This window comes from Rhinopithecus roxellana, chromosome 17, assembly GCF_007565055.1.
Source record: "Rhinopithecus roxellana isolate Shanxi Qingling chromosome 17, ASM756505v1, whole genome shotgun sequence".
Lineage (NCBI taxonomy): Eukaryota > Metazoa > Chordata > Mammalia > Primates > Cercopithecidae > Rhinopithecus > Rhinopithecus roxellana.
The window spans coordinates 54,931,328-54,956,774 of record NC_044565.1 but is presented as its reverse complement, the minus strand read 5'-3'; the positions used below and the strand labels follow the sequence as shown (position 1 = coordinate 54,956,774).

Sequence of the window (25,447 nt, the reverse complement as noted above, 5' to 3'; positions counted from 1 at the left end):
TCTCTTAGTCTTAGTTTAATTTTAAGAAAGTGCTACAAAATTTGGAAAGGGTCTCTGCCTTTTTTTTTTTTTTTTTTTTTTTTTTTTTTTTTTTTTTGTGGTTGCCACAGAATCTCTTCCATGCTAACCTTGCATTTTTGCAACCTTGATCACCAGGAAAACTGCAGGCACCTGACGCTTTTCCAATATCTAGGACTAAATATACCGATAGAAGAAAAAACATTTGCAAAACGTTAAGATGACTGACCTTTCTTCATTCATACCAACTACAAGTATTTACAAGAACCACTGTCAGTGCTGTGCACTCAGGTGCATGGCCAGGCAGCGCTCCACAGTGGAGAGCCCTTCGTTTATCGGGAGAGGAGGTGGACAGGTCCGCTGCTCTGCGTCTCTGAGGACAGTCAGACCGCTCCCTGCACCGCCTGGTTCTCCCCGGCCGTCTAGTGGCCTCGGCGAGGCAGCAACCTCCCAGGTCTGCTGCATCTTCAAGGCTCTCTCTCCCGCCCAGCAGAAGCACTGGTTCAATCGTAAGAAAATTAAAAACAGACACTCTTCCTATGCCTTTCATAGCACTACAGCACCCAGGAAAATGTGGAACTAACGAGTGCTGGCTGTAAATACACGGCTGATCCCTTGGTGTGAGGCCTGATTTTTACTTCCTTTGTTTCCCTGCCACCCAGGAATCCATGGGCAGATGCCTGCATTTCACTTGGCAACGGTGCTAGCAGAGCTTCCTGTCAAAGTTCAAGGGCGGTCCACGCTTCGTTTTGCATCCTCTGTGTGGTCACTGGAGACCACAGGAGGACCACGTGGTGTTCTTTGTTGACAGAAATGCTTCTGGATCCTGGAGAGAAGGATCCACGGATGCACGTTAATTTACAAGATCTGACCCTTGCCTCTGAGCGAGACAATGGTTGCGCTTTGGACGATGGTGCTGTTCAGGCTGCTTTCAGGGAAGCTGCACTAATTGTTCACAGTGGCAAGAATGGTTTAGGAGACCAGGGCGTTCGCACCGTAGAGCTGCCCTGAAAGCGCCGCGTGTCTCGGCGGCTGGGTCCGTGGCCCGGCCTCCCCCTCCCGCCGGGGGCCCCACCTGCCCAGGCGCGTGTACCCGCGTGGCGCACAGGTCCTGCGGCTTGGTGCTCAGGTTCTGCGGCATCTCGCGGCAGCGCGTGGACAGGTTGAGGATGGCGGTGGCCGCCATGTGGGCCGCCTCCATGTCGTGCGTGTAGTCAAAGCTGCTCTTGCTGCAGGTGCTGCTGGCGCTGCTGCCCCCGCCGCAGCTCAGGTTGCTGCTGCTGCTGGGCGCGTAGCTGCTGGTGCTGCTGCTGCTGGGGCTGGGGTCCTTGCAGTACCGCTTCGCTGGGGAGACAGGGACAGGGATGACTCAGGCCCCGGCCGCAGGGCACACGGCAGACAGCACATGGCAGGGCCTGCCCGCCCCGGCCTTAGCCACACACAGCCGCTTGGGACGGCCCTCAGAGTGCCGGGGCTTTGGCATAAAGAAAACAAACAACAGGCAAACGAAAACAAAACAAAACCCTCTGGCTCCTTTTCTTTTTTTCTACTTTTTTCCCTTTTTCTTATTTTTTTTTTTGCCCTGGAGGAGAATTCATCACCTGTTGGAAAGGCTGCACCTCGCACCCAGCACAGGCAGTTATCTGGTCCCTCCAAACACAGACACAGGGCTGGCTAGCTTTCAGGAACCACAGGTTGTAGGAAAGTGACTGGGAATTCCAGCCCAGTCAAACCCCTGTGGAGGCCCTAAGAGTGAGTGGGGCTCCTCCCCAGCACATGAGGGCTCACGAGCACTTTTGGTGACCCGACCTGGACCCAGTCTCTCATCTGTCAAGAAGTAGGCTGTTCCTTTGAGCCAGAGGGGCTGTGGCAGCCTCCTGGGGCCCGGGTCCTCTGTGCAGGTGACCAGGATTCAAGGGGACCTGGGGGCCACCTGCTGGGCCTGTGGGGACCACGTGCTTTGGGAAGTGGATTTCTGGCTGGGCATGCAGACCAGACAGGGTGAGTCCAACATCCTTTTTTTCTAGAATTCTGATATCGGCCATGGGAGTGAAAGGGGGAAATGCACGTAGAGAATACGCTCAGGATAAATGTCGGAACACCTGAGTGGCCACTCAGTGGCGGGCAGACGTGTGGGGCACGTGTGCAGCTGCCCCTTTCATAGCCACGGCCTCTCTGTGCCCTGCACTGACCCTCAATGACACGATTTCCACTGCCCAGTAATCCTTTCTGAGCCACCACACTCACTCACAGCCAAATCAGCACTGAGGGGTAAGGGTTATTTGTTAAGAGCTGTTAAAAATCTCCTTTAGTACATGAAACTGTTTCAGTCCAGGATTTATCTGATGGGTCCTTCTTTATTAATTGTTATCCCTGCCAGTTAATGTCACAGGACATCATTTGTGCATGGCCAGACATGTCACTTGGAATCCAGCAGAGTGAAGAGTTACTCAGAGGTGGACCTGGTCTCTCTCGTGTCCTAAATCCCTCCATCAGTGAGTCCCTCCCTTTAGGAAGCAACTTCTTCCCCAAGGGATCCCCGCCTGCTTCCCTGGGAGCAGCATGAGTGCAGCTGGGAGAACTTGGTGATAGGCTAGAGACATTCTAGCCCGGGTTCTCCTGGTGCTTAGGACTGCCCTACTCCTAATCAGCAAAGCCCCAAGCTGCCTAATTCCAATGGAAACTATGGTTTTATTTGCTGCTACAAGGAAAGGGAGACCTCGCAGGCAGTCATGGCTTCCGCAGTGTCTTCCGTGCCATCAGCAGCAGCTCTGAACCTGGAACCAGGCTTCCCCAGGGACTCCTCCCCACAGAGGAAGAAGAGAACAAAGCTAAGTGAAGCAAAAAGCTTTCTCACATTGCTGATATGGTCATTATGAGCTAATGCTAAGAAATTGCCCTGGATTCGGATACAAAGGAAAAAAAGAAGCTTTCATCATTGATAAGGTTTGGTTTGGGACTGAAGGCTCTCAGGACATGGGGAAGAGGTGTGTTATTGGTGATTCTGTAACGCACAGACCCCTGCAGAGGAAGCACTGAGGACAGTACCCAGGGTGGGAGCTGGCCACACTGTCTTCATCTCAGCCTCTGCCAAAAGCTACAGAGAATTCCCCAAGCAAGTGACCGCTTTACACCCAGATTCCCGTGCATGAACCAGAGGCTCAAATCCACACCCACAAAACCCATGAAATATAATAGCAATCTGTTGATATTATGACTGTGTTTCGCTAATCTGGATGAGCAAAGCCACCCAGAGTGGTCCCACGGCTGGTGGGGCACAGCTGCCCCTGAGAAGCATGTCTGAGTGTCCATCAGTGTGCCCCTCCCTTCTCTCTCCTTTGGGAATGCCCCTCCTCTAGGGAGCCCAGCAGCACAGGGCGGGGTGGGTAGTGGCTGCTGGTCTGAGCAAGGCCCACGCCAGGGCTTTTGAGGGAGACCACCATGGGGCTGCAAGGGAGTCAACCAGAGGCAGGCAGCAGAGGCTGTGAGGACACCCCCGCTGGCCCTGTGCAGTGAGCAACCTGAGCCACCCTGAGCAACCATCAGTTTGCAGTTTGTGATACTCTGGATATGAACTAAAGGTTGTGATTTTACATCATTTACAATTTTGTTAAGAAATAGTAGAACAATTGTAGGAGAAATGAAATAATAATGTGGGGTTTCGTTTTCACTGGTGAGGGCTAGCCACTGGTTTAGGAAAAAAAAATCATTGCCCACATAAATTAAAAAAAAATAATAACACTTTTGTTTTGAAATGAGGGAATTTCAATTCCTAAAAAATTAAAGGAATAACACAAGTCAATGCAACAAACAACTGCAGCTGCAGCTGGCCTAGGTTGGCTGGCAACCTTGCACTCAGCTTTGGTGAGGGCGATGCTCAGGTGTGTGGGCGCAGAGGTGAGGCAGGAGCTCCCGTTCACGCCCAGACAGAGACTTCTCGTCACAAGCTCCTCTCACAGTGACTCTCGCTACACTGTGTTCACAGCATCCTCCAACAGAATTGCATATAGACCTCCACCACCCTGTAAGATGCTACCACATGCCCACCTTACAGATGTGGAGACTGAGGCTGCCCAACGTCCACAAAGAGCCTCGGCTGCCATCAACGATGTGTTTGTCTGGGAGAGCTCAGCATCTTATCAATTAGAAAATGCTACCCCAGCATCTCTATATACCACTAACATCCAGGTTGACCACCAATCAAGCAGATAATGCCATTCACAGTAGCCACAAAGAAAAGGAAATACCCAGAACACAGCTCACCAAGGAGATGAACGATCTCCACGAGAATTATAAAACACTGCTGAAAGGAATCAGAGATGACACAAATAAATGGAAAAATGTCCCATGTTCATGGATTGGAAGAATCAATATTGTTAAAATGGCCATACTGCCCAAAGCAATCTACAGATTCAATTCTATTCCTATCAAACTACCAATGTCATTCTTTACAGAGTTAGAAAAAAAATGACTCTAAAATTTCTGTGGAATCAAAAAGGAGTCCAAATAGCCAAAGCAACCCTAAGCCAGATGAACAAAGCCGGAGGTTACACTCTACCTGACCTCAAAGTACACTATAAGGCCAAGTAACCGAAATAGCTTGGTGCCGGTGTAAAAACAGACACACAGACCAATGGAACACAACAGAAAACTCAGAAATACAGCCACACACCTACAACCATCTAATCTTTGACAAGGCCAATGAGAGCAAGCAATGGGGAAATGGTACTGGGATAACGGCCGAGCTATTCACAGAAGAATGAAACTAGACCCATACCTTTTGCCATATACAAAAATTAATGTAAGATGGATTAAAGATGTAAATGTAAGATGTCAAAGTATAAAAATTTGAGAAGAAAATCTAGGAAATACCCTTTTCAACACTGACCTTGGCAAATATTTTTTTGGCTAGGTCTCCAAAAGCAATTGCAACAAAAACAAAAATAGACAAGTGGGACCTAATTAAAGTAAAGAGCTTCTGCACAGCAAAAGAAACCATCAATGGAGCAGACAGACAACCTACAGAATAGGAGAAGATATTCACAAACTATGTCAGATGACAAAGGTCTAATATCTGACATCTATAAGGAACAAATACATCCACAAGCAAACCACAAAAAACCCCATTAAAAATGGGCAAAGAACATGAACAGACACTTCTCAAAAGAAGACATACAAGTGGCCAACAACCATGTGACAAAATGCTCAACATCACTAATCACCAGAGAACTGCAAATCAAAACCACAATGAGACAGTTTCTCACACCCGTCTGAATGGCTACCATTAAAGGCCAAGAACAGCAGATGCTGGAGAGGCTGTGGAGAAAAGGGAACACTTATATATTCTTGGTGGAAATGCAAATTAGTTCAGCCACTGGATAGTAGCTTGAAGGTTTCTCAAGGCACATTAAATAGAGCCACCATGAGACCCAGCAGTCCCGTTACTGAGTATTTACCCAAATGAAAATAGATCGTTGTACCAGAAAGACACATGCACTCGTATGCTCATCACCATGCTCTTCACAGTAGCAGAGACACAGAATCAACTAGGCGTCCATCAGTGGTGGATTAGATAAAGAAAATGTGGTACACAGACACTGTGTAATACTATGCAACCATAAAAAGAATAAAATCATGTCATTTGCAGTAACATGGATGGTGCTGGAGGCCACAAACCTGAATGAATTAATGCAGAGACAGAAAACTTTGTACCACATGTTCTCACTTGTGAGTGGGAGCTAAACATTGAGCACACAGGGACATAAACGTGGGAACAATCGCCACTGTGGACACTAGAGAGGGGCGTGGGTTGGAGAACTACCTCTTGGGTACTGTGTTCACTGCCTGGGTGCAGTATGCCCATGTAATGAACAGGTACCCGCTGTGTCTAAAATAAAAGTTGAAACAAGAAAGAAAGACGCTACCTCTATGTGACAACATTTTACTTGAAAGAATTTTTAACTAAAACGACTCTCTGCGTTTCTTCCTCTCATCTTACTTGAGTCACCTTAAATTATCTTGAAGTTATAAAATGTAGATGTGACGATGCAATGAAAATAAATATTTCCAGATATTTATTTCATAAGATGCTACAACTAGATGATGCCAAGTGGACAGCACCAAATTTTAGTCGGTGATTGATTTAGTCTTTTGATGAGCCTGTCGACTCACTACACTCAAATGGGCAGCGAAGACAGCATCTACTTTCACATGCATCCTTTATTTAATATAAAATATCATTTGAAAGTTTTAATTGAAACAAAAATAAAAATAAGGGTGCCTACAGTTAAAATTGCTCAGGAAAGGAAGGTCTTTGGTCCTAATAATTATCCCTATTTGTAAAATGTCAGCATAGGCCTTCATGCCAGTATCTTTTGGACCACAATCAGCATTGCTCTGCTCAGTGCCCTGACAGCAGGGGGCGCTGCAGAGCAGGGACTTCAGATTGGGGGTGCTCTGTTCCCCCTCTTCCAGCATGGAGGATGCTTGGTCTGATGAGAGCAGTTTCACAACAACAGAATACACTTTCTTTCAGCAAACAAAGCTTTTTTTTTTTTTTTTTTTTTTTTTTGGAGACAAGAGTCTCACTCTGTCACCCAGGCTGGAGTGCAGTGGCGTGATCTCGACTCATTGTAACCTCCGCCTCTTGGGCTCAAGTGATTCTCTTGCCTCAGCCTCCCAAGTAGCTGGGATTACAGGTGCCCACCACCACGCCCGGCTAATTTTTGTATTTTTAGTAGAGACAGGGTTTCACCATGTTGGCTAGGCTGATCTTGAACTCCTGACCTTGTGATCCGCCCGCCTTAGACTCCCAAAGTGCTGGGATTACAGGCATGAGCCACCACGCCTGGCCCAAGGCTATTTTTGATCAAATTGCTTTTCAATCCATCAGCAGACAAGAATGTGTTAATGTTCTTCCAGGCACCAAGAACATCGCTGTAGGTTACGAGCAATGCAGTAGCTTTAACTCGAGATGCCAGAGCTGCCTTCAAACAGGAGCAGCCGCTGGATCTTAAACCATCCTAAAAACACCTCTTCAACATTCCATCTCTTCTACTGCAGGAAAAAAGGAAAAGCGCCCAGGATTTGTGTGATTAAATACAGCTGTTGACATAATAATAATAATAATAATAATAATAATAATAAACCAAAACAACAAAATATAAAACCTTCCAGGTAGGACCTTTTCATTTGCCTACTCCGCTCGTGAAATTCTTACTAAATGTACATGCCTCATTCTCCTAGGAATGTCTATTGCCTTATGGATTCACCTTTTCTTGCAGAGAATAGATCAACATGTATCCGCAGTATGAATTTCCACGAAAACTAGACAAATGCAATCACAAGATGTCCATCATGAAGATGTCTCCACTAGCTGGGACCCAGTAATCTTTAGACCTAACTTGATTCAGGCCCTCCTCTGTGGCACTGAGTCTCATAGTCTTTACACACTTCCACCTAGTGTGTCAAGTAAGTTGAAATACGGACATCTAATCTTACATGGGAAAGAACAGAGCTTTCTAGCCAGTGGGATGACATCTCAAAGGCAAACGATCTACTTGATGGAGTTGAGCTGATGTCCAAGGGGCGTCAGGGTCTCGGTGTCAGGCTTTCTTTTCCTCAGTGTCCTTGGCACAGCTACTGCCTGCCTGGCCTGCCCAGGCCCCAGAGGGTGGAGCGAATCTGCAGACCCAGCCTGTGGCCCAGCAGGAGCTTGGGGCCCGTGGGAAGACAGGCCGTCTCGGCAGGCGGTGCCAGAGAGGTGAGACGCAGCCATGCTGCAGGGCAGACTGTGGCACCGAGCTCCACGGACGCAGGCAGATGGAGAGTGGTAGGAAGGGCCACGCACTGCCCACGGGAGGAGAGAACTTCACCAGGGAGTGGCCTCTGCTCAGGTAGAGGCCGTGGGGAAGTCAGCCAGGTGGAGGGAAGAAAGGGAGCCCTGCAGGTGGGTGTGATGGGACTGGAGACCGAGGGCCAGGGAGGTGCACTCCAGAGGGGTCATGCAGGAGAGACGAGAGGAGCCTGCAGCTGCCCAGGTAGTCAGGAGAGTCATCCGTGCAGCCAGGAGGGCAGGGGGCAAAGAAGAGGAAGTGCCAAGATGATGGGAAGGTCTGAGTGCTGGAGAATTTGGAAGCTGGGAATAATCGAAAGGAGAACATGGGCAGAGCCCATTCGGGGACTGGGAACCTGACAGGATTAGGCCCCCAAGGGTGGGGTGTGTTGCCTGGAGACACAGCAAAAGGTAGAGATATATTAGGCCAGGGGGTGGCAACTTTTTCTGGAGAGGATCTCGTAGCAAATGTTTAGGCTTTGGGAACTGTGCGATCGTTTTTGTGGCCACTTGGCTCTGCCCTGTACTATAGGAGCAACCACAGCCTGCCCACCAAGCCCTGAGGGCAGCCAGGTGCCAATGACACTCTATGCATGGCATGGCAACGGAATTTCACATAGCTTTTATATATCAGAAAATATTATTTGTCATTTGTGTTTTTCTCCAATTCTTTAAAAATGTCAAAGCCATTCTTAGCTCACCATACAAAACAGGGTGGGTGGGGCTGTGGCTTGGAGCTCCCGGGAGAGGGCAGGGCCCAGATGCCCCAGTGGATGCTCAATCCTCCTCCCCTCAGCCCCTCCGTCACCCTGCATGGATTTCTATTTCCTACAGACAACGTGAAGCCCCTTCCTCAGCAGCCCCCGCGGCTTTCCCTGTTCTTCCTTCTTGCGGGTCTCCGTCCTGGCCTCCAGACCACTGGCTGTGCTCACCATCCTGTGTGTTTCTCTCCCTTTGCATGATTTCTGCACAAACTCTATGATCTCATCTAAAGTCTACCACTTTGGTAAAGCGCATGCTAATCCTGCAGGCGAAGGGACTCCTCACTTCACCGGGCTCCAGTGTGTGTTTCATGTCTTGTGTATCCTGAGGGAAGGAATGATGACTGACAGATGGGCAGGCAGACACATGGACGCACAGACACACAGACAGACACATAGACACAGACGGTCAGGTGGACAGCAAGCACTGGTGTGCTATGTCTGGAAGGATGCAGCTGGTGAAGTGAAGATTTTGTGAGTGGTTTGATCAAAGCTGGTATGATTTAAGGGATGATTCTCCAAGGCTGCAGAGAAGGTCCTATGTTCTATTTCATTCTGTATCTGCATGGCCCTGACCTTCGGTTGCTAAGAGCTGTACTTTTCTCCCTTACAACAGAACCATTTCTTTGCCTCTTTTTAGAAGCAGCAAGTCAATTCTTTGTGCACCTGAAGCAAGTATTGGCAAAGATACACTGGAGGGTACCTGCAGGCAGCAGTCACTCTGCAGTCAGAATCTGCCACCTGGTGCCCAGGAGTGGGGCCGGATCCCCTTGGATCACACCCCATCAACAACCCTACCAGCCAGTCTTGTCCTAGTGGGCACTTTCCAGGATGCTTTTAAAATCTGTCAGATGAGTCTAGTGAAATGGAAACAGAGTGTCACTAAAAGCCCAGACTTCACACCCACACAATACATCTGCATAACACTTGTGCCTCTAAAATTTATACTTGCACAAATAAGCAGAGGGTCGGCTCATTTTCTCACTACATTGTGGTAAGAGGCTGCATTTCCTTTTCTCTGTTTTCCTGAAGCCCTAACACTGAGCTTTCAGCCTGTCTGCTCAATAGACGCTTGTTTCCAGGGGGTCGGCTGCAAAGCATGGCTCAGCCTTAGTGTCCACAGCAGGGCCTCTGCCGGGCATGTGATGATCAATGCCAGTAACTAACATGTGATGGTGCCACCAAGCGCATCCTTGCACCCGTCCCATCTCAGTTGATCTTCACTGCAGCCTGGCGAGGTCAGCAGAGGACACTCTTGCTTCCTCTCTGCTCCCGAGGAAACCCATGCCGTGCTGGGCTAATTTGTCCAGTAGCATCTGGCTCCTAAGAATGGCACCGAGAATATGCTCAGTGGATTTGACTTCGGGTCCCCTAAAGGCACCGTGACCCTGAGACTGCTCTGCGGCTCACAACTTCACCCAGAAGCCCCCTTTCCTTCTCAGGCTGGAGTCTGACCTTAACAATGAAGCTCAAGAAAGAAATCAGCCCACACGGAACAAGAACAGCAAAAAAACTGGTGCATAAAAATGAACCTCTAATGAAAGAATGGATCAAATCCCAGCAAAATGTCAATGAACTGGAAATCATATAAACAGCCTTCAATTATGAGAACTTAATTTCTTTTGATTCTTCACTTGTAGATGAATAAATGAGACGATAAGAAACCTGAAATTATCACAAACCCAACAACAAACCAACCGAACTATTTCTGTTATACCCTACAGTCACTCCTTCTATCCATTTATGTCTGTGTTTCTGACCAATATATGATAGCTCCAAGAAATACTAAATTTCATTCATTATACAAATAAATTGTTATTAAGGCAAGAAATACCATAGCTTAGAAAGATGTGCCGTCATTCCTGTAGAATGATAAAAATAGTTTCTGAACTCCCCAAGCATTCAGTTTAAATAGTGTGTGTGTACTGTGATTTTAACTAAGTATCTTTTTCTTTGTTTCTGATCCAACGTCTCGCTCTGTCCCCCAGGGTGGAGAGCAGCAGCACACTATCTCAGCTCACTTTAACCTCTGCCTCCCAGGTTGAAGCGATTCTTGTGCCTCAACCTACTGAGCAGCTGGGATTACAGGCATGAGCCACCATGCCTGGATAATTTTTGTATCTTTAGTAGAAACGGGGTTTTGCCATGTTGGCCAGGCTGGTCTTGAACTCTTGACACCAAGTGATCCACCTGGCTCAGCCTCCCAAAGTGCTGAGATTACAGGCGTGAACCACTGCACCCTGCCCTAAATATCTTTTTCAAAGAAAAGCTTGATGACCTTTTTAAAAAAACTATTTCCTTCCCCTGTGCTAGAGAGTATCATGACAAGATGTCTAAATCATCAGAACATTTACACCCCAAGTCCCAAGTGGTAAAACTTGGCAATTACATCTATACAGCCTAGAATTTAAAGCAGACACACAGTTAGATAAATAAAAAAAATTAAATAAATACAGTCTTCCCCTCTAATGAAAAACTACTTACCAACTAGCTTTGTAGTGAAATGGTAACTAGTTCACACTCTTGGTAGTGGTTCAAATAAGCATTAGTCAAAATAAACTGCCCTTTTCCCATGAAGCCCGTGGCCCTGTGTTTGCCGCATAAGCTCTATTTTGTTGGTGCCACGGCAGCCACAAGCCAGGAAGGAACAAAGCTCTGGCTCTGCCGGCAGTACCCCAGGCTGCAGTACCCCAGGCTGGGCCTTGTTTTGCTCCATCCACCCCAGTTACAGGGGGACCCAGGTCCTGGTCTTGCTGTGAAGAGGCTGGGTGACAAGGAGGCCACCAGCTCTGGCTGCAACAACAATGTCATCGTGTCGTGCAGGGAGCCCTCCAGGGATTCTGATTTCATTGGTCATGAGGGCAGGTTGGGCATTAGAATCAAAAAAAAAAAAAAAATCTCCCCAGATGGTTCTCATGTGCATGCAAGGCTGAGAATACTAAGGAGATGGGTGCAGAGCTCCTCAAAGCTCCCGGGAGCTGAGGGCTGCCTGCTGGCTCCCCCTGCACTGTCTGTCTCAGGCATTTATTTAAAGGAAGCATATTAAGATAAGGGTACTCTCTTCCCAGTACCACAAAAGACAACGAGCCAGTCCATCGCTTCTCCCTCTCCACATTCCACGAGCAGCCGAGTGTGCTGGCTCAGAATGATTGAGGGGAAACCATCACCTTCCCTCCCCTGAAGGTTTGCTCTCCTACAGCTGTGTGGACCTGGGGGAATTTCAGCTCCTGGGCTGTGCTACGAACATCCTGTTCTTTTGGTACCCATCGAGTGACCACCACCGCTCAACTAATTTGTAGGACATTGATATACACAACAACAACATCATCAATGGCAACGTGTCTCTCATGTATAAGAGTGTGCACCTCCTACCATCATCATATCCTTTGGGGGATATATCCCTGGTTTGCACCTTGGGAGCTATGGCTCGCTTGCCATAAGTATGGCTGTCGTAACTGTTGTATTCAAACGAGGTCTTGGAATATTTCTCAAGCTCCTTGGCCAGGTTGGAACGCGGCGTCGTTGTGGGGACATTGTTTCTGTAGCCATACTGAGGAATCTCCAGCTGCTTCACGAAGCACATTGGCCTGGAAGTGAACAAGACAACAAACAACAGCTTGCTTTCCTGTGGCTTTGCACACGGCGAGCTTCACACTGAAACTGGACTATCTTCCTTTTTAAGATGGGTTACCTTTCCCTAAAACTACAACTTTTTTATTTTCTGAAGAAAAGACAAAGTGTGTTTTAATTATATAGCACCAGATAAACTGCCTAAAAGTCAACTTTGGCAATAAAAAAGGACAATAAATAAAATCTTTAAATATGTTCCCTTTTCCTTCTTTCCTGTAAGAGGTCTGGTGGCATGGTGATGACATGAGATATGAGGATGGGGACAATCTCAGTCCTGAATTTTCTTTGCAGTGGTTACAAAGAGTTGCTGAATTATACACAAAGACGTTGCCTCAATAAGAAATTCCGCTTAAAAAGTAAGAGGAAGTAAAGAAATACTCTTAGGGACATAGACTGAGACAGAACCAGATCAAAATGTACCTAACTGGACAATGAGGTAGGCTAGGTGGTAATGCACCTTGTCAAGTACTAGAATATGCATTCAATGTTTTTACCTAGTAGTCATTTCTTATTGTCTTTGGAATAAAATAATTAAAAGGAAGGACAAGCTGGGCGCAGTGGCTCACGCCAATAATTCCAGCACTTTGGGAGGCCGAGGTGGGTGGATCACGAGGTCAAGAGATCAAGACCATCCTGGCAAACACGGTGAAACCCCGTCTCTACTAAAACTACAAAAAATTAGCCGGGCGTGGTGGCAGGTGCCTGTAGTCCCAGCTCCTGGGGAGGCTGAGGCAGGAGAATGGCAGGAACCTAGGAGGCGGAGCTTGCAGTGAGCCGAGATCGAGTCACTGCACTACAGCCTGGGTGACAGATCGAGATTCTGTCTCAAAAAAAAATAATAATAAATAAATAAATAAATAAAAAAGGACGGACACCGGGTCGTTGCTCACTCATAGACATTGTGTCGTGTGTGTGTGTGTGTGTGTGTGTGTGTGTGTGTGTGTGTGTGTGTGTAGGTCCACCTCTTCGTCTGTCTAGGTCATAAGTAGAGTTTTTAGACTTTATACTTAAAACGATTTTAGACTTGCAGAAAAGTTGCACAGAGGTTTTCTTTACACCCTGCCACCAACTTCCGCCAACGTGACCACCTTCATAACCGTAAGACAAGAGCAAAGTCAGGCGATTAACGTTAGTATGGAGTTCTTTCCTGAACTAGAGGCTGTATTTGGATCTGACCAGTTTTTCCACTAATGTCCTTTTTCTGACACAACCATGCAGGGTCCCACAGTGCACTAAGGGTCCTGCATTCTGTCCTCCCCACTGACAGCTCCACAGTCTCACTGGGCTCAAGGCTTCATGGAATGGACACTGAAGAACTGCTCAGATACAGACACGTTCTTTTTTTTTTTTTTTTTAATTGAGATAGTCTCAGTCTTGTGGCCTGGGCTGGAATGCAGTGGCATGATCTTAGCTCACTGCAACCTCTGCCTCCTGGGTTCAAGCGATTCTCCTGCCTCAGCCTCCTGAGTAGCTGGGACTACATGCGTGCACCACCACCACGCACAGCTAATATTTTTGTATTTTCAGTGGAGATGGGGTTTCACCGTGTTGGCCAGGCGGGTTTCAAACTCCTGACCTCAAGTTATTCACCCACGTAGGCCCCCCAAAGTCCTGGGATTATAGGCATGAGCCACTGCGCCCGGCCATAGATGCATTCTTAATCATAACATCCTACAGTCTAATCTGCCATCTTTGTATTTTTCTCAAGTGATTATCCTGCCTCAGCCTCCCAGGCAGCTGGGATTATATCATGAGCCACCACGCCTGGCTAATTTTTGTATTTTTAGTAGAGACAGGGTTTTGCCAAGTTGGTCAGGCTGGTCTTGAACCCTTGGCATCAAGTGATCCATTTTCAAAAAAATAGAGACCTTTTCACATCAGCATCATTTTACACACTGTAAAGCTAACAAAACAGTGAATTTTAAAGGCAGAGAGTTTCCTGTTGAATTTTTGTCATTCTAAACTATATAAAATGTATTCCAACTAAAGACCCAACCAAGCAGGAAAAAACAAAAGGTGGTGAATTCATGCATTAGTGTGAGGTTCATAGCTTAGGAAGGACAGTCATTTTTTTTAGACGTAGTTTCACTCTGTTGCCAGGTTGGAGTGCAATGGCACGGTCTTGGTTCAATGCAACCTCCACCTCCCGGGTTCAAGTGATTCTCCTGCCTCAGACTCCCAAGTAGTTGGGATTACAGGCTCCTGCCACCATGCCTAGCTAATTTTTCTATTTTTAGTGGAGACAGGGTTTCACCATGTTGGCCAGGCTGGTCTCCAACTCCTGACCTCAGGTGATCCACCCGCCTCGGCCTCTTGAAGTGCTGGGATTAGAGGCGTGAGCCACCACACCTGGAGGAAGACAGTAATGTTTGAGTAAGATCCTATTTCTTGATTACTAGTATCAGTAAGATCTGCAAATATTGCCTGTACCTCTAGCATGAATGTGAAATTTTAGCAGATGTATGAAAGCATGATATCAGCAGGTACAAATGTGTGCTGTTTAGGAAGGAAACTCTTTGGCAACAGACGTGCAGACAGTATTCTCTTTGTTCTCCCTGGGGATGGAAACCTGAGGGGTTTTGATCTGTTCCTTTCCTCATTTTCCACAAGTATTTTTGTGTGTCTGCATAAATATATTTTCTCTCGAGTCCTCGCTCTCTTTCTAAAGGCGATGTACAAAGGCACACCAAGATCATCTATACTTGCCTTACAGAAAACAGGTTTAAAACTATTGTCTTGCTTTTTAATTATTTTCATGATTATGTTTTGCTTTTTTATGATTCACTGAAAAAATATCTAGAAGAGACAAAAGCTATTTTTTAAAAGAATTGCCTGTAGATCTTCAAGAGACAAAAACTTTTAAGGTTTTGGTGTATTTTTTATGATTGACTTCATGCATTTTATATTTACTTAAATCGTTAGAACCTCACACTTGTACATATTTTATGTTTCCATTTTACATGATATTTAATTTTCCTTTTTGTTTCTCAGGCTTTAAAAACAGTTCTTAATAGCAGAGTGGTACTGAAATCAATGAATATTGTACTATTTAACTGTTTTCCAACTTTTTGATTTTGTTGCTGTTATAAATTCTGACTTAATAGGCACCCATGTAGATAATCTCTCTTTACTCTGATTATTTCATAAATTTATATTGGTTTTGGTGCAGTTACAAAGTTTTGATAACTGGATTTTTTAAGAAAAGAAAGTCAGAGTTTAGACTGTTTGATAGCCATATCTATACTTTTATAACAGTATTGGATATATATCCAATTATATATATGTAAATTGGATATTGGTTAAATATCCAATTTATTTACCAAATCACCAATACATTTATTGTGATTTCATTAATTTAGCCGATTTACTTCTTGTCAAATCAATAAAATCATGTAATAATTGTCTATTGTTCTTGAGACATTTTCCCAGATAATATGATGGTGCATAAATGAATATATCTTCAGGCCTTGCTTTAAAAGATGCTGGGGCAGGCCAGGCATGGTGGCTCATGCCTGAAATCCCAACACTTTGAGAGGCGGAGCCAGGAGGATCACTTAAGCCCAGGAGTTTGAGACTTACCAGAGCAATATAGGGAGACCCTATCTCTCCAAAAAACAAAAAAAATAAAAATAAAATTAAAAAAAAATTAGCCAGGCATGGTGGTGTGTGCCTATTATCCCAGCTACTCAGGAGGTTGAATGGGGAGGATCGCTTGAGCCCAGGACATCAAGGCTGCAGTGAGCCATAATTGTGCCACTGTATTCCAGCCTGGGCAACAGAGTGAAACCCTGTCTCTAAAATTTTTTTTTTAATTAAAAAAAAAAAAACAAAAGACCATGGGTGATGTGATCATATTTCAAGGGTTCAAATGCTGTGAGAATTCCGGAGAAGAGAGAACACTCCAGGCTATGCAATTCAGTTACGTTTGAATGGAGAAAGGGATGTTTGAAGTCAGTTTTACAGAATGGGTTGATTTTTAAGTTTAAGATCCGTGGGGTGGGGGTTGGGGGGTGGTAAGAAAGCATTTCAGGAAAAGAAACTCAGCATCCAAAGGTGAGGAGGCAAACATCAGAGTGGAGGCTGTTTGGACAAGGTGGTATTCACAATTACATGCATGCCTCGTCGGTCTCCAGCTGCTGTGAGCTTCTCCCTGAAATCCTCACTCTGTGCTGGCCCCCGGGAGCAGAGCAGCCCATAGGTGGCCACTGCGGCCCCCAGGAGCAGAGCAGCCCGTAGGTGGGCAGTGCAGTCACCTGGTGACTCCAGGAACAGCCAGGTACTAGAGTTCTTCCAGATTCTCAGGGGTCTGGCCAAGGTAGGCTGAAGAAAATTAATGAAAGCCCTCAGCAAGAAATATCTCCCTACCAACTTTCAAATTCTCCTTGACTAACGTCCTTGGATTATGACTAAATTCTCCTTGGATTACACAGACCCGCGGGTTGGTCTGTTTTTTTTTTTTTTTTTTGAGACGGAGTCTCGCTCTGTCACCCGGGCTGGAGTGCAGTGGCCGGATCTCAGCTCACTGCAAGCTCCGCCTCCCGGGTTCACGCCATTCTCCTGCCTCAGCCTCCCGAGTGGCTGGGACTATAGGTGTCCGCCACCTCGCCTGGCTACTTTTTTGTATTTTTTAGTAGAGACGGGGTTTCACCGTGTTAGCCAGGATGGTCTCGATCTGCTGACCTCGTGATCCGCCCGTCTCGGCCTCCCAAAGTGCTGCGATTACAGGCGTGAGCCACCGCGCCCGGCAGGTTGGTCTGTTTCATTGGGTGGGTGGGGGTGGTTTTCATGCTGCCAATAATGAGCTGTGGGCTGGTGGGGAGAGGGAGGGTGGCCTATGACTTGTTCAGCGTTTGGTCTTGCCATGGGGAAGATGGGTGCTCTGGGGGCACTTCAGGCCGGGACCCCCAAATGCAGAAAACTCTGTGCCACAATTTACTGAGGAGTTCTCTCTTGATAGGAGGGTCATAGATGGTTTTGTTTTCTTATTTTTGCTTAAATATTTATAATTGTCTAGAAAGATTTTAACTTTTCTATTTAGGGAGGAGGGGGGTTCAATGACTATGTTCGAAGCTTCTTGGGATGCTATGAAATCACACTCAAGAACAAAAAGGATATTCATATTGTTTGCCTAGTGATTTGCTCCAAGATATTTATCCTAAAGAAATAATTTACTTTCTTATTTTTTTTAGACAGGGTCTTGCTCTGTCATCTGGGCTAGAGTACAGTGGTGAAATTACAGCTCACTGCAGCCTTGACCTCCTGGGCTCAAAGCAATCCTCCCACCTCCGCCTTCTGAGTAGCCAAAGGAGTAACGGAGGCAAAGTGCTGTATATATGAAAGAAATGTTTATTATTGCTCTCTCTTTAATAGTAAAAGCGGGAAACAGCCCGAATGCCTCAAAGCTAGAACCTAGTTTTGGCACTGGGCGGGGGTACGTCTGAACAGTAGAATATACGTACCTGTGAAGATGATAATTAGGATGATTACATAGAGACAAGGATGCGTGTTTCTGCAGTGATGTTGTGTGAGAAGGCAGGATATGTGGCAATTGTCATAGTTTTCACGAGGATGAGAATGTGAAGCAACATGTAAGAATGAAGGATGCATAGCAGGGCTGTGTGCATGGGGAGCTTGTCCTCCCAAAACTTAAAGAAAACAGTGGTTGCAGGCGGACGATCTGTAACACTGTAACACTGATGGACCCACGGTAACATTCGGGTCTTTTAACCTCTCTGCACTCTGGGTTTTCTCACTTGCCAAACGGAGGTGACAATACCTACCCCCACCTACATCGCAGGGTGTCGGGTGTAACAGGAGGGAGCTCTGCCGGCTTTGCACGCGAGAGCTTCCACACGCATGCGTGGGGTGCTCATACCCCTAGCATTGTCAGAAACATCAGCACCCGCCTGCAGGTTGGTGCAAGGCCCTCTCCTCCAAATTATGAGAAAATTACCTTGGGCATCTCATTAATTTTCAAAGCTTCCCTTTAATCTAGCACTCAGACTCATGAAATACCAGGTCCAGAAACAAAATCAGAAATGATTTCCTCCAACTCTCTCATGTAAGTCGTCCCAATGAGTCCAGACACCAGGGGGAAAATGACACCCTTGGCCTCACACAGCCTGGCCTGGAGTGAGGCGTCCCAGCCCCAGCTTCCAGCACGGCCCTGCCCTCCCGTCCCAGTCCCTGCTGCTGTAAGGACATGCCCTGAGCAGGTGTCCCCAGGGCTCCGAGGTGTGGGGTGGACTGTGGATAGAGCTCACGGACGGACGGCGCACTCCTGCTGGGTACCTGAGCACGCGGTCCGAGGCCTGGCTGGACTTGGACACATCACAGCTCTGGTGCTTTTCCTGTGCCTTGGCCAGTTTCTCTGCTGCAGCGATCGGGCATCCGGAGAGGCTGCAATCACAGAAAACGGGTTGAATGGTCCCGCCTCGAACGCCTTCACAGGACACCAATCCTCCCTTAACACCAGGACCCTGATGCAGGTGGAGCTGTGGGGGAGGGGTGGTTTCCCAAGCCTGGCATGGGCAATCCTGATGGGTGGACTGGGAGGGGGAGGTAGTCATGTTTCTAGGTGCATGCTTTCTGCTTGTCTCCAGCAGAGAATGCTGGCGGCAGTGCTGTGTGAGGTGTACTCAGTCCTTCCCAGTGAGAGCGTCCCAGCTCCATGCATTCAGGAGGACACAGCTGGTGAAAACTGTAGACAGATTCCGTTCTGGAGAGCTCACCATTTCTGGAGATGAAGAATTAACAGCTTGGGTAGGATGAGTTTTTAAGCCCATGAATGGCAATGAACTGACTGTTACCAGAAGATGGAGCTCCAAGCTGATTTCCTAAATGCTATTGACTGTGGCCTCTGGGGGGCCTGTCTGACTTTAGCCCTTTGGTGTTCTCCACAAGCAGGGAAATGAAAGTGGAGAGGAAAGCAGAATGATTTCTAGGACTGCAATAAAATGTTCTGTGGAGGCAAATAGTTCGGGCTTCGTCTAGATGGAGGAGACAGCAGCTGGGCTCTTTTGCGTGCAGGCTCACTTTATGTGAAATCACTGTGCCTGCGCTGTGGGTGTCTCCATGCATATCTGCTCATATGCACAGACACTCCCCCCATATATATGTCACACCCCAAAAACACGCCCGTGCTGAGGTTTGACGGAGGCCCTGACACTGTGGATGCTGCATTGAACAGCACACAGCCCACACCTCTCCAACCTGTCGATCATTTCCTGCTTCTGCAGATTAAACACCTGAATGTCTCTGGAGGGCACAGTGGTCATTTGTTTCATTATAAATTTAACACAAAGAACCAGGTTTGCCAGTCAGACAAACAAAAATTAGAGCGAAGCTTATAGTAGTTTCCTTCTTTTAGATATAATTTTATGTGAACTCATAAAACCATAGACTGTCAGACAAACTTTAAAAGAATCACTTTTCGGTCTCTGGAAATAAAAAGTTACCAGATAAGAACGGAATATTATGGGCAGCTGAGTAGTTCTTATCAAGTCTGAACAGAACAGGAAAAGAGAACTGAAATCTTTCACAAACAAAAGAGTGATTTCGCGTACATTTGTTAGCGGGAGTCCAGAGTCTATTTCTCCAGCACCCTAGCCTCCCACAGACCCCCACCTAGTCTGCTAAACATCTGTAAGTTTTCTGAAGACATCGGTACTTGTGATCTGGGGTTTCTGCAGAATTCCAAGGGCAGCCAAGCCAAGCTACATACTGTATAGGCTTGCTGCATTCCAGGCCATGTCCTGTCCAATGAGCACTAGGACAGCCCTGTCTTCACCCTGGAGGACAGCAAAGGCTTGGCCTCCTTCCTTCCAGCCATTGTAAATGGTCATGGTTTCCACTCCTGATACTATACCCTACTACCATAAGGTGGGTGGGGCAACTAAAATCATCCAGTTTGCACCACAAGGGCATGGAGTGCTTGCCACTCCCGTGCGTTATGTGGAGGTGCTGTACTTGGGGAGCACCATGGGGAGCACCGTATGGAGCACAGTCCGCCTCCCCGGGAAGGAGGAGGCATGGAAGGCAGCCGGCGCTCCCTCCCACACCAGTGCTGCACGTGGGTGCCTGCACTTGGGGAGCGCTATGGGGAGCACCATGTGGAGCAGGTGCCTGTATGTGAGGAGCACTATAGGGAGCACTATGTGGTGGAGCACAGTCCGCCTCCCCGGGAAGAAGGAGGCATGGAGGGCAGCCGGCACTCCCTCCCACACCAATGCTGCACGCGTGGCTTACCTTCGGTGGGAGTTCCTGTTGCTGTTGACATGCCCGCGCCCCGTGCAGCCCGGAGTGGGGCACTTGAGGACACTTTCATGCATGGCAAGGACTTGACAGGGAGAGGCAAAGAGAACAGCCAGCGTTAAAACAGAGGCACAGTCAGGACACATGAAAATGCAGTCATTTAACAAAGGCCAAGTCGCTCATGACAGACAGTCCTACAAACGTTTGTGATGGGCATGGTCAGGAAAACACACGTGGGAGGAGAAAGAAGGTTGACTGGACCCTACGCTAAGGGCCTCACACAGCAGGGGTGCTGGACCCGGGGGCCTGGGAGTTCAGAGAACACAGAACTGACTCTTTCCTGATGGGTTAGGAGAGCCAGGGCCTCACAGACGTTGCCCATGCATAAGCACAGAGTGCTGACTAGCCGTACAACAACTCAGAGGCTGCGGATTTTAAAACACCCCTGCGCTTTGGAAACACACAGCATTATGAATGTGTGCTGGGTAGATGAATACAGAACCACAAACCTTAATTTTAAATAAAATGAATTAAATAATCACGCTTCCTTTAGGAACCTAGTGCTTTATTATTCTTTAAATAGAATGAGCTAGAATAGTAAGCGTTCTGTGTTTTTGCCCTGTGAAATGAGTAAGCGGGAGAGGCCGCACAGACTCCTCTTGTGGTGCAAGGGTGCTGCTGGCCAGCTGGCTGCGGGGAGCGGCTTGCATTTTCCCAGCAGCTGGCTGCGGGGAGCGGCTTGCATTTTCCCAGCAGTGGTGTTAGACCTGACTTATTTGTGTCTTCCTTCTTTTCTGGTCCTTCGTGGACACTCCACTACTCTGGGTTCTGGGGCAAGGTTAGCAGGGACGAAGGGACCCCCACACGGACCCTGTCTGCATGATGCTCTGCTCCTCTGAGCCTGCTGTCTCCAAACTCCAGGGCAATGGGGTGGCGGCTTTCCCTGCCAGCAAGGTTTACCTGAGGCCAGGTGAACATGGAAGGTCTATTCAAAACAGATCTGCCTACCCTAGTTACGTAATTGTATTTTCTACACTTTTCCTCCTTCTCTAGAACAACGTCTCTCTTTCCCCTGCAGTCTGCTGGGCACTGAATCCCACGTCCACATGGTGCTGCTGTTATCTGAGTCCACACCCTGTCTTCTTGCTGCTGGGCAGTCCCTTCCAAAGACTGTGCTTTGGTCTTAGCTTTATCACTCCCACAGTTCCTGGCTTGTCCTAGATGTGGTAGGTGCCTAGTAAGTGCCGTCAGAAAAATAAATGATCAAAGTGAGTCCACCTTTGGCTCATCTTGTGCTGGGACCTGGCTGGAGGGGGTCACAGGAGGGCTCCTTTCTGAGAGAATCCAAGCACAGTTCCCTGCCCCCTTCCTCGCCTATCCCGGAGGAAGAAGTGCTGCTCCTCCCTTTCAGGGAGGCCTCTCCAGGAAGCATGTGTGCGGTCCTCCTTCCTGCAGGACATCCATCTACCTACTTCATTCATTCTTTCTTCTTTACTATTTGTCCACCACCATGTGACAACAGCACACAAATGCTTTCCTTCACACAGCTTTCCTCTGACGTGCACCTGCAACTTTCCTTTCCTTTTATGGTAAACTTTTCACACACAGTTTTCCCCGGGGATGGCGCACATATGTCACTCTGACCTGAGGTCCCAATGGCAAATGGACCTTACCCCTGTCCCCTGCTGCGTGGGGGTGCACACTCCCAGCCTCGCCCCTGAATCGTCCTGAGGTGGACTGCGCTTGCTATCCTTGGTCCACACTCTGCTGCTACTTCATCCATCTCAATCACATTTCTCAAACTTCTGCAGCATGTGCAGCTCCTATGCCTCTCTCCTCTTCTCACATCCGTCTCTTGGGGTCAACAAGAGGCTTTTACTCAAGAAACCCTGCTGGGCGCAATGGCTCACGCCTGTAATCCCAGCACTTAGGGAGGCTGAGGCGGGTGGATCACGAGGTCAGGAGTTCGAGACCAGCCTGACCAATGTGGTGGAACCCTGTCTCTACCAAAAATGCAAAAATTAGCCAGCCATGTTGGCATGCGCCTGTAATCCCTGCTACTCAGGAGGCTGAGGCAGGAGAATCACTTGAACCCTGGAGGCGGAGGCTGCAGTAAGCCGAGACTGCGCCATTGTACTCTAGCCTGGGCGACACAGTGAGGCTCCGTCTAAAACACACACACACACACAAAACAAAAAACAAAAACAAAAACACCCTGTGACCCCCCTAGTTCTTCCTCTTGGACCTCTGTGGCACCCCGGGTGTTGCCTTCCTACACGGGGCTTTATCAGAAACACCTTCCTCTCCTGGTTTTCTGTTTCTGATTTTCCTCCACCTGCTCCTGTTTCTGTGCTTCATCTTACCATACATTCATGGCCAAACTTCCCATTTATGAGCCCTCCTTCATTCCCGCCTTATGCCTCCTCCCTAAGCAATTCCATTCTCAGTTTCCATGAATGCTGCTCCAAGGACGGTATCCAGGTAGCCACCTCTCCACCTGACCTCCCCAGGCCTCCAGAGCCACCTCCCCAAACCCTATGGAATATCATGCAGCTCCTCCAACTCAAGTGGGAAGAATACAAGTCCCAGTTTCTCCATCAAATGTGGCCCTACTGCTCAGCTTTCTGTACGGATTATCGGCCCTGGCGTCCTTAAGTTCACCAAGGCCACAATCCTTGGCCTCCTCTCGGTCTCCCCTCTTCTCTTAGTCCTCACGTGTGCTGTCCTCCATAGCCTGCCTGCCTATCTCCGGATGTTTTGTGAATCTGCCCAGCATTTTTATTCCTACTACCACTGTCTTTTCCACGCCCTGATCTCTTGTGTGGACTTTTACAACAGCCTTTAGAAAATGCTGTGGGTTCCTCACCGCTCACACAAGACAGCTGGAGCATCACCTCAGGGCAGCCTTGGGGACTCTGGGAGGGGTTCTCCCTCCTGCCTAGACCATGCTGTGGAGTCCCTACTGTGCAGAGCCCCGGCATCATGCAGAGCCCCAGCCTCATGCCCATGCCCTTCTCTCAGCCGGGCTGGGAGCTCTCTGAGGGCCAGTACGGTGTCTCGGGCAATGGCGTGTCCTCGGTGGTCCTGACACAGTGTGCTGCTGGTTTCTTTATGGAATTTAGTTGGACAGAAATGATGATTAGGGGAAACTAGCCCAGAAAAAAATAAAATTAAATTAAAAGCCTTCTATGGATGGAATTCTCTAATCATTTTAGTAAATGCTTGTGGTGTTACAAAGAATTGCACAGGAGCAAAGGCTGAGAAGCCTCCTCTGTATTGTCTGGCATGCACCTGTGCTGCCCGTGGCAGAGCTGAGCCTCCCTGCCTCCGAGAGCGATCTGGCCCTGGGAGGCACCTGCAGCCGGCGTGATGGGCACCTTGCCAGTCCACACTCCCACTTCATTTAGGCCTGTACTGTGAAAACAGGGAGTCAGAAGAATTTCCCATCCATATAAACGAGCTGACAATCTACCTTGAAGGTGAATATGTAGGTCTTAAACACACATAAAGAAACTCTTTCTTCTTAGAACACTAGAGCTTCGTCCTCCTGCCTCACTTTACAGATGAGGAAGATGAGGTATAGAGAGCTGCAAAGTGTTGGGTGTCACATCACGCGTTCAAATGGAAACCGGAACACCAAACCCAGGTTTCAGAGGAGACAGAGAGGTTTGGAGGTCAGACAGATACGGATTTACATCTTAGCCTGGAGCTTACCTGAGCAAGTTAGTACCTGCTCAGATTTTTTTAACAAGATGTCGCACATCCTCAATTTGCCAGGTATTGGCTAACCTCTGGAAAGAGAGGGTGCCAGAGTCTCTGACTCTCACCTTCCTCATCCGAATGAAAGGGCGGGTGTTGCCCTACAGTGTTGATTGGGGATTAGGTGAACTTGTGTTTGCTGTGTGCGAGCTGCGCCCTGGCACCAAGTGTGTGCTGGGTACATGGAAGCTGTTGTCAAACCATGCTGTCTTCCTGCTCATGTAACACACGGGATTGGAGCCACTTGCTCTGATTTGTTTATTTTTACGGCTCTTCAGGCTTGTTCACAAGATGGTTACAAAAAACACAGGTTTGCTATTTTGAGGAGCCATTTGAAAACCTGGAGCCATAATCGCATCTAAAGATCTTTCACTGGAAAACGTTCAGCAAACACTTCCTAAGTCCCAAATGCTCCTGAGAACGTTTCTTTATGCTGACAGGTTTTGCTCTCAAGTATCTCAAAGTTACCCATTTTAATGGGACAGTCCTCAAAAGGGCCTTGAAGTAATTAACTGGTCATCTTGTCACCTCTCAAGCCATGTTATGACACGTCCCCCACTAGAAACTTGTCTTAGACAGTAAGGGAAACTCTTCCCATGCCATAGACTCAAAACCAGAACCTTAAACTCATACACTAATTTCTGAGAATGTGCCTTTTCCCTGAACCGTCAATTCTAGCTGCAGTATTTAATTTATTGGCATACTTTATGTGCTGAAAGGATAAACAAAAAAGATGTATATCATTTCAATTCTAAAAAAATTTAGTTATATTCATGGATTTATCCCACACGATCAGAACCTAATTAAAAAGAATGCTTAAGATCAAAACCCATCTGATTTCAACCTCCTTCCTTATTGAAGAACCTATAGTGTTGAAATGTTGAGACAACTATGACATGAGACAGACTTTACAGGTGAAATGCAATAAAACTTCAGATCTAAATATGCATTTGGATGATGTACAGAAATTCAGATATTTGGGCAAGAAATGTCTGTCTCAAGGCCTCTCTCCTCTGGGATTCCTGGCAGTTTCATAGTGGAAGGGACATCTTAGAGACCATCAGATTCAATTCTGTAATTATGAGAAAAGATGCCTGGAAGCAACCTGCCAGGGTCACAAAGCAGGTCAGAGCTGAACTCGGGACGAGAACCCAGGCCTGTGCAGGAGCTTTGTTAGGGGTGGTGGGCTTCA

The 25,447-nt window shown here is 47.5% G+C and overlaps 1 protein-coding gene across 9 annotated transcripts in view; it reads right to left on the bottom strand.

The window, feature by feature from the left end:
• MYT1L (myelin transcription factor 1 like) overlaps nt 1–25,447 on the bottom strand; it is a 542,339-nt gene that overhangs the window by 100,210 nt on the left and 416,682 nt on the right. For all 9 annotated transcript variants that reach the window (XM_030921195.1, XM_030921201.1, XM_030921198.1 and 6 more), the window contains 4 exons: nt 20,491–20,581; nt 18,535–18,642; nt 11,986–12,200; nt 1,112–1,362 (listed from right to left, as the gene is read on the bottom strand). In XM_030921195.1, coding sequence (XP_030777055.1) covers nt 1,112–1,362; nt 11,986–12,200; nt 18,535–18,642; nt 20,491–20,581 — 665 coding nt within the window. The remainder of the gene's footprint in view (nt 1–1,111; nt 1,363–11,985; nt 12,201–18,534; nt 18,643–20,490; nt 20,582–25,447) is intronic.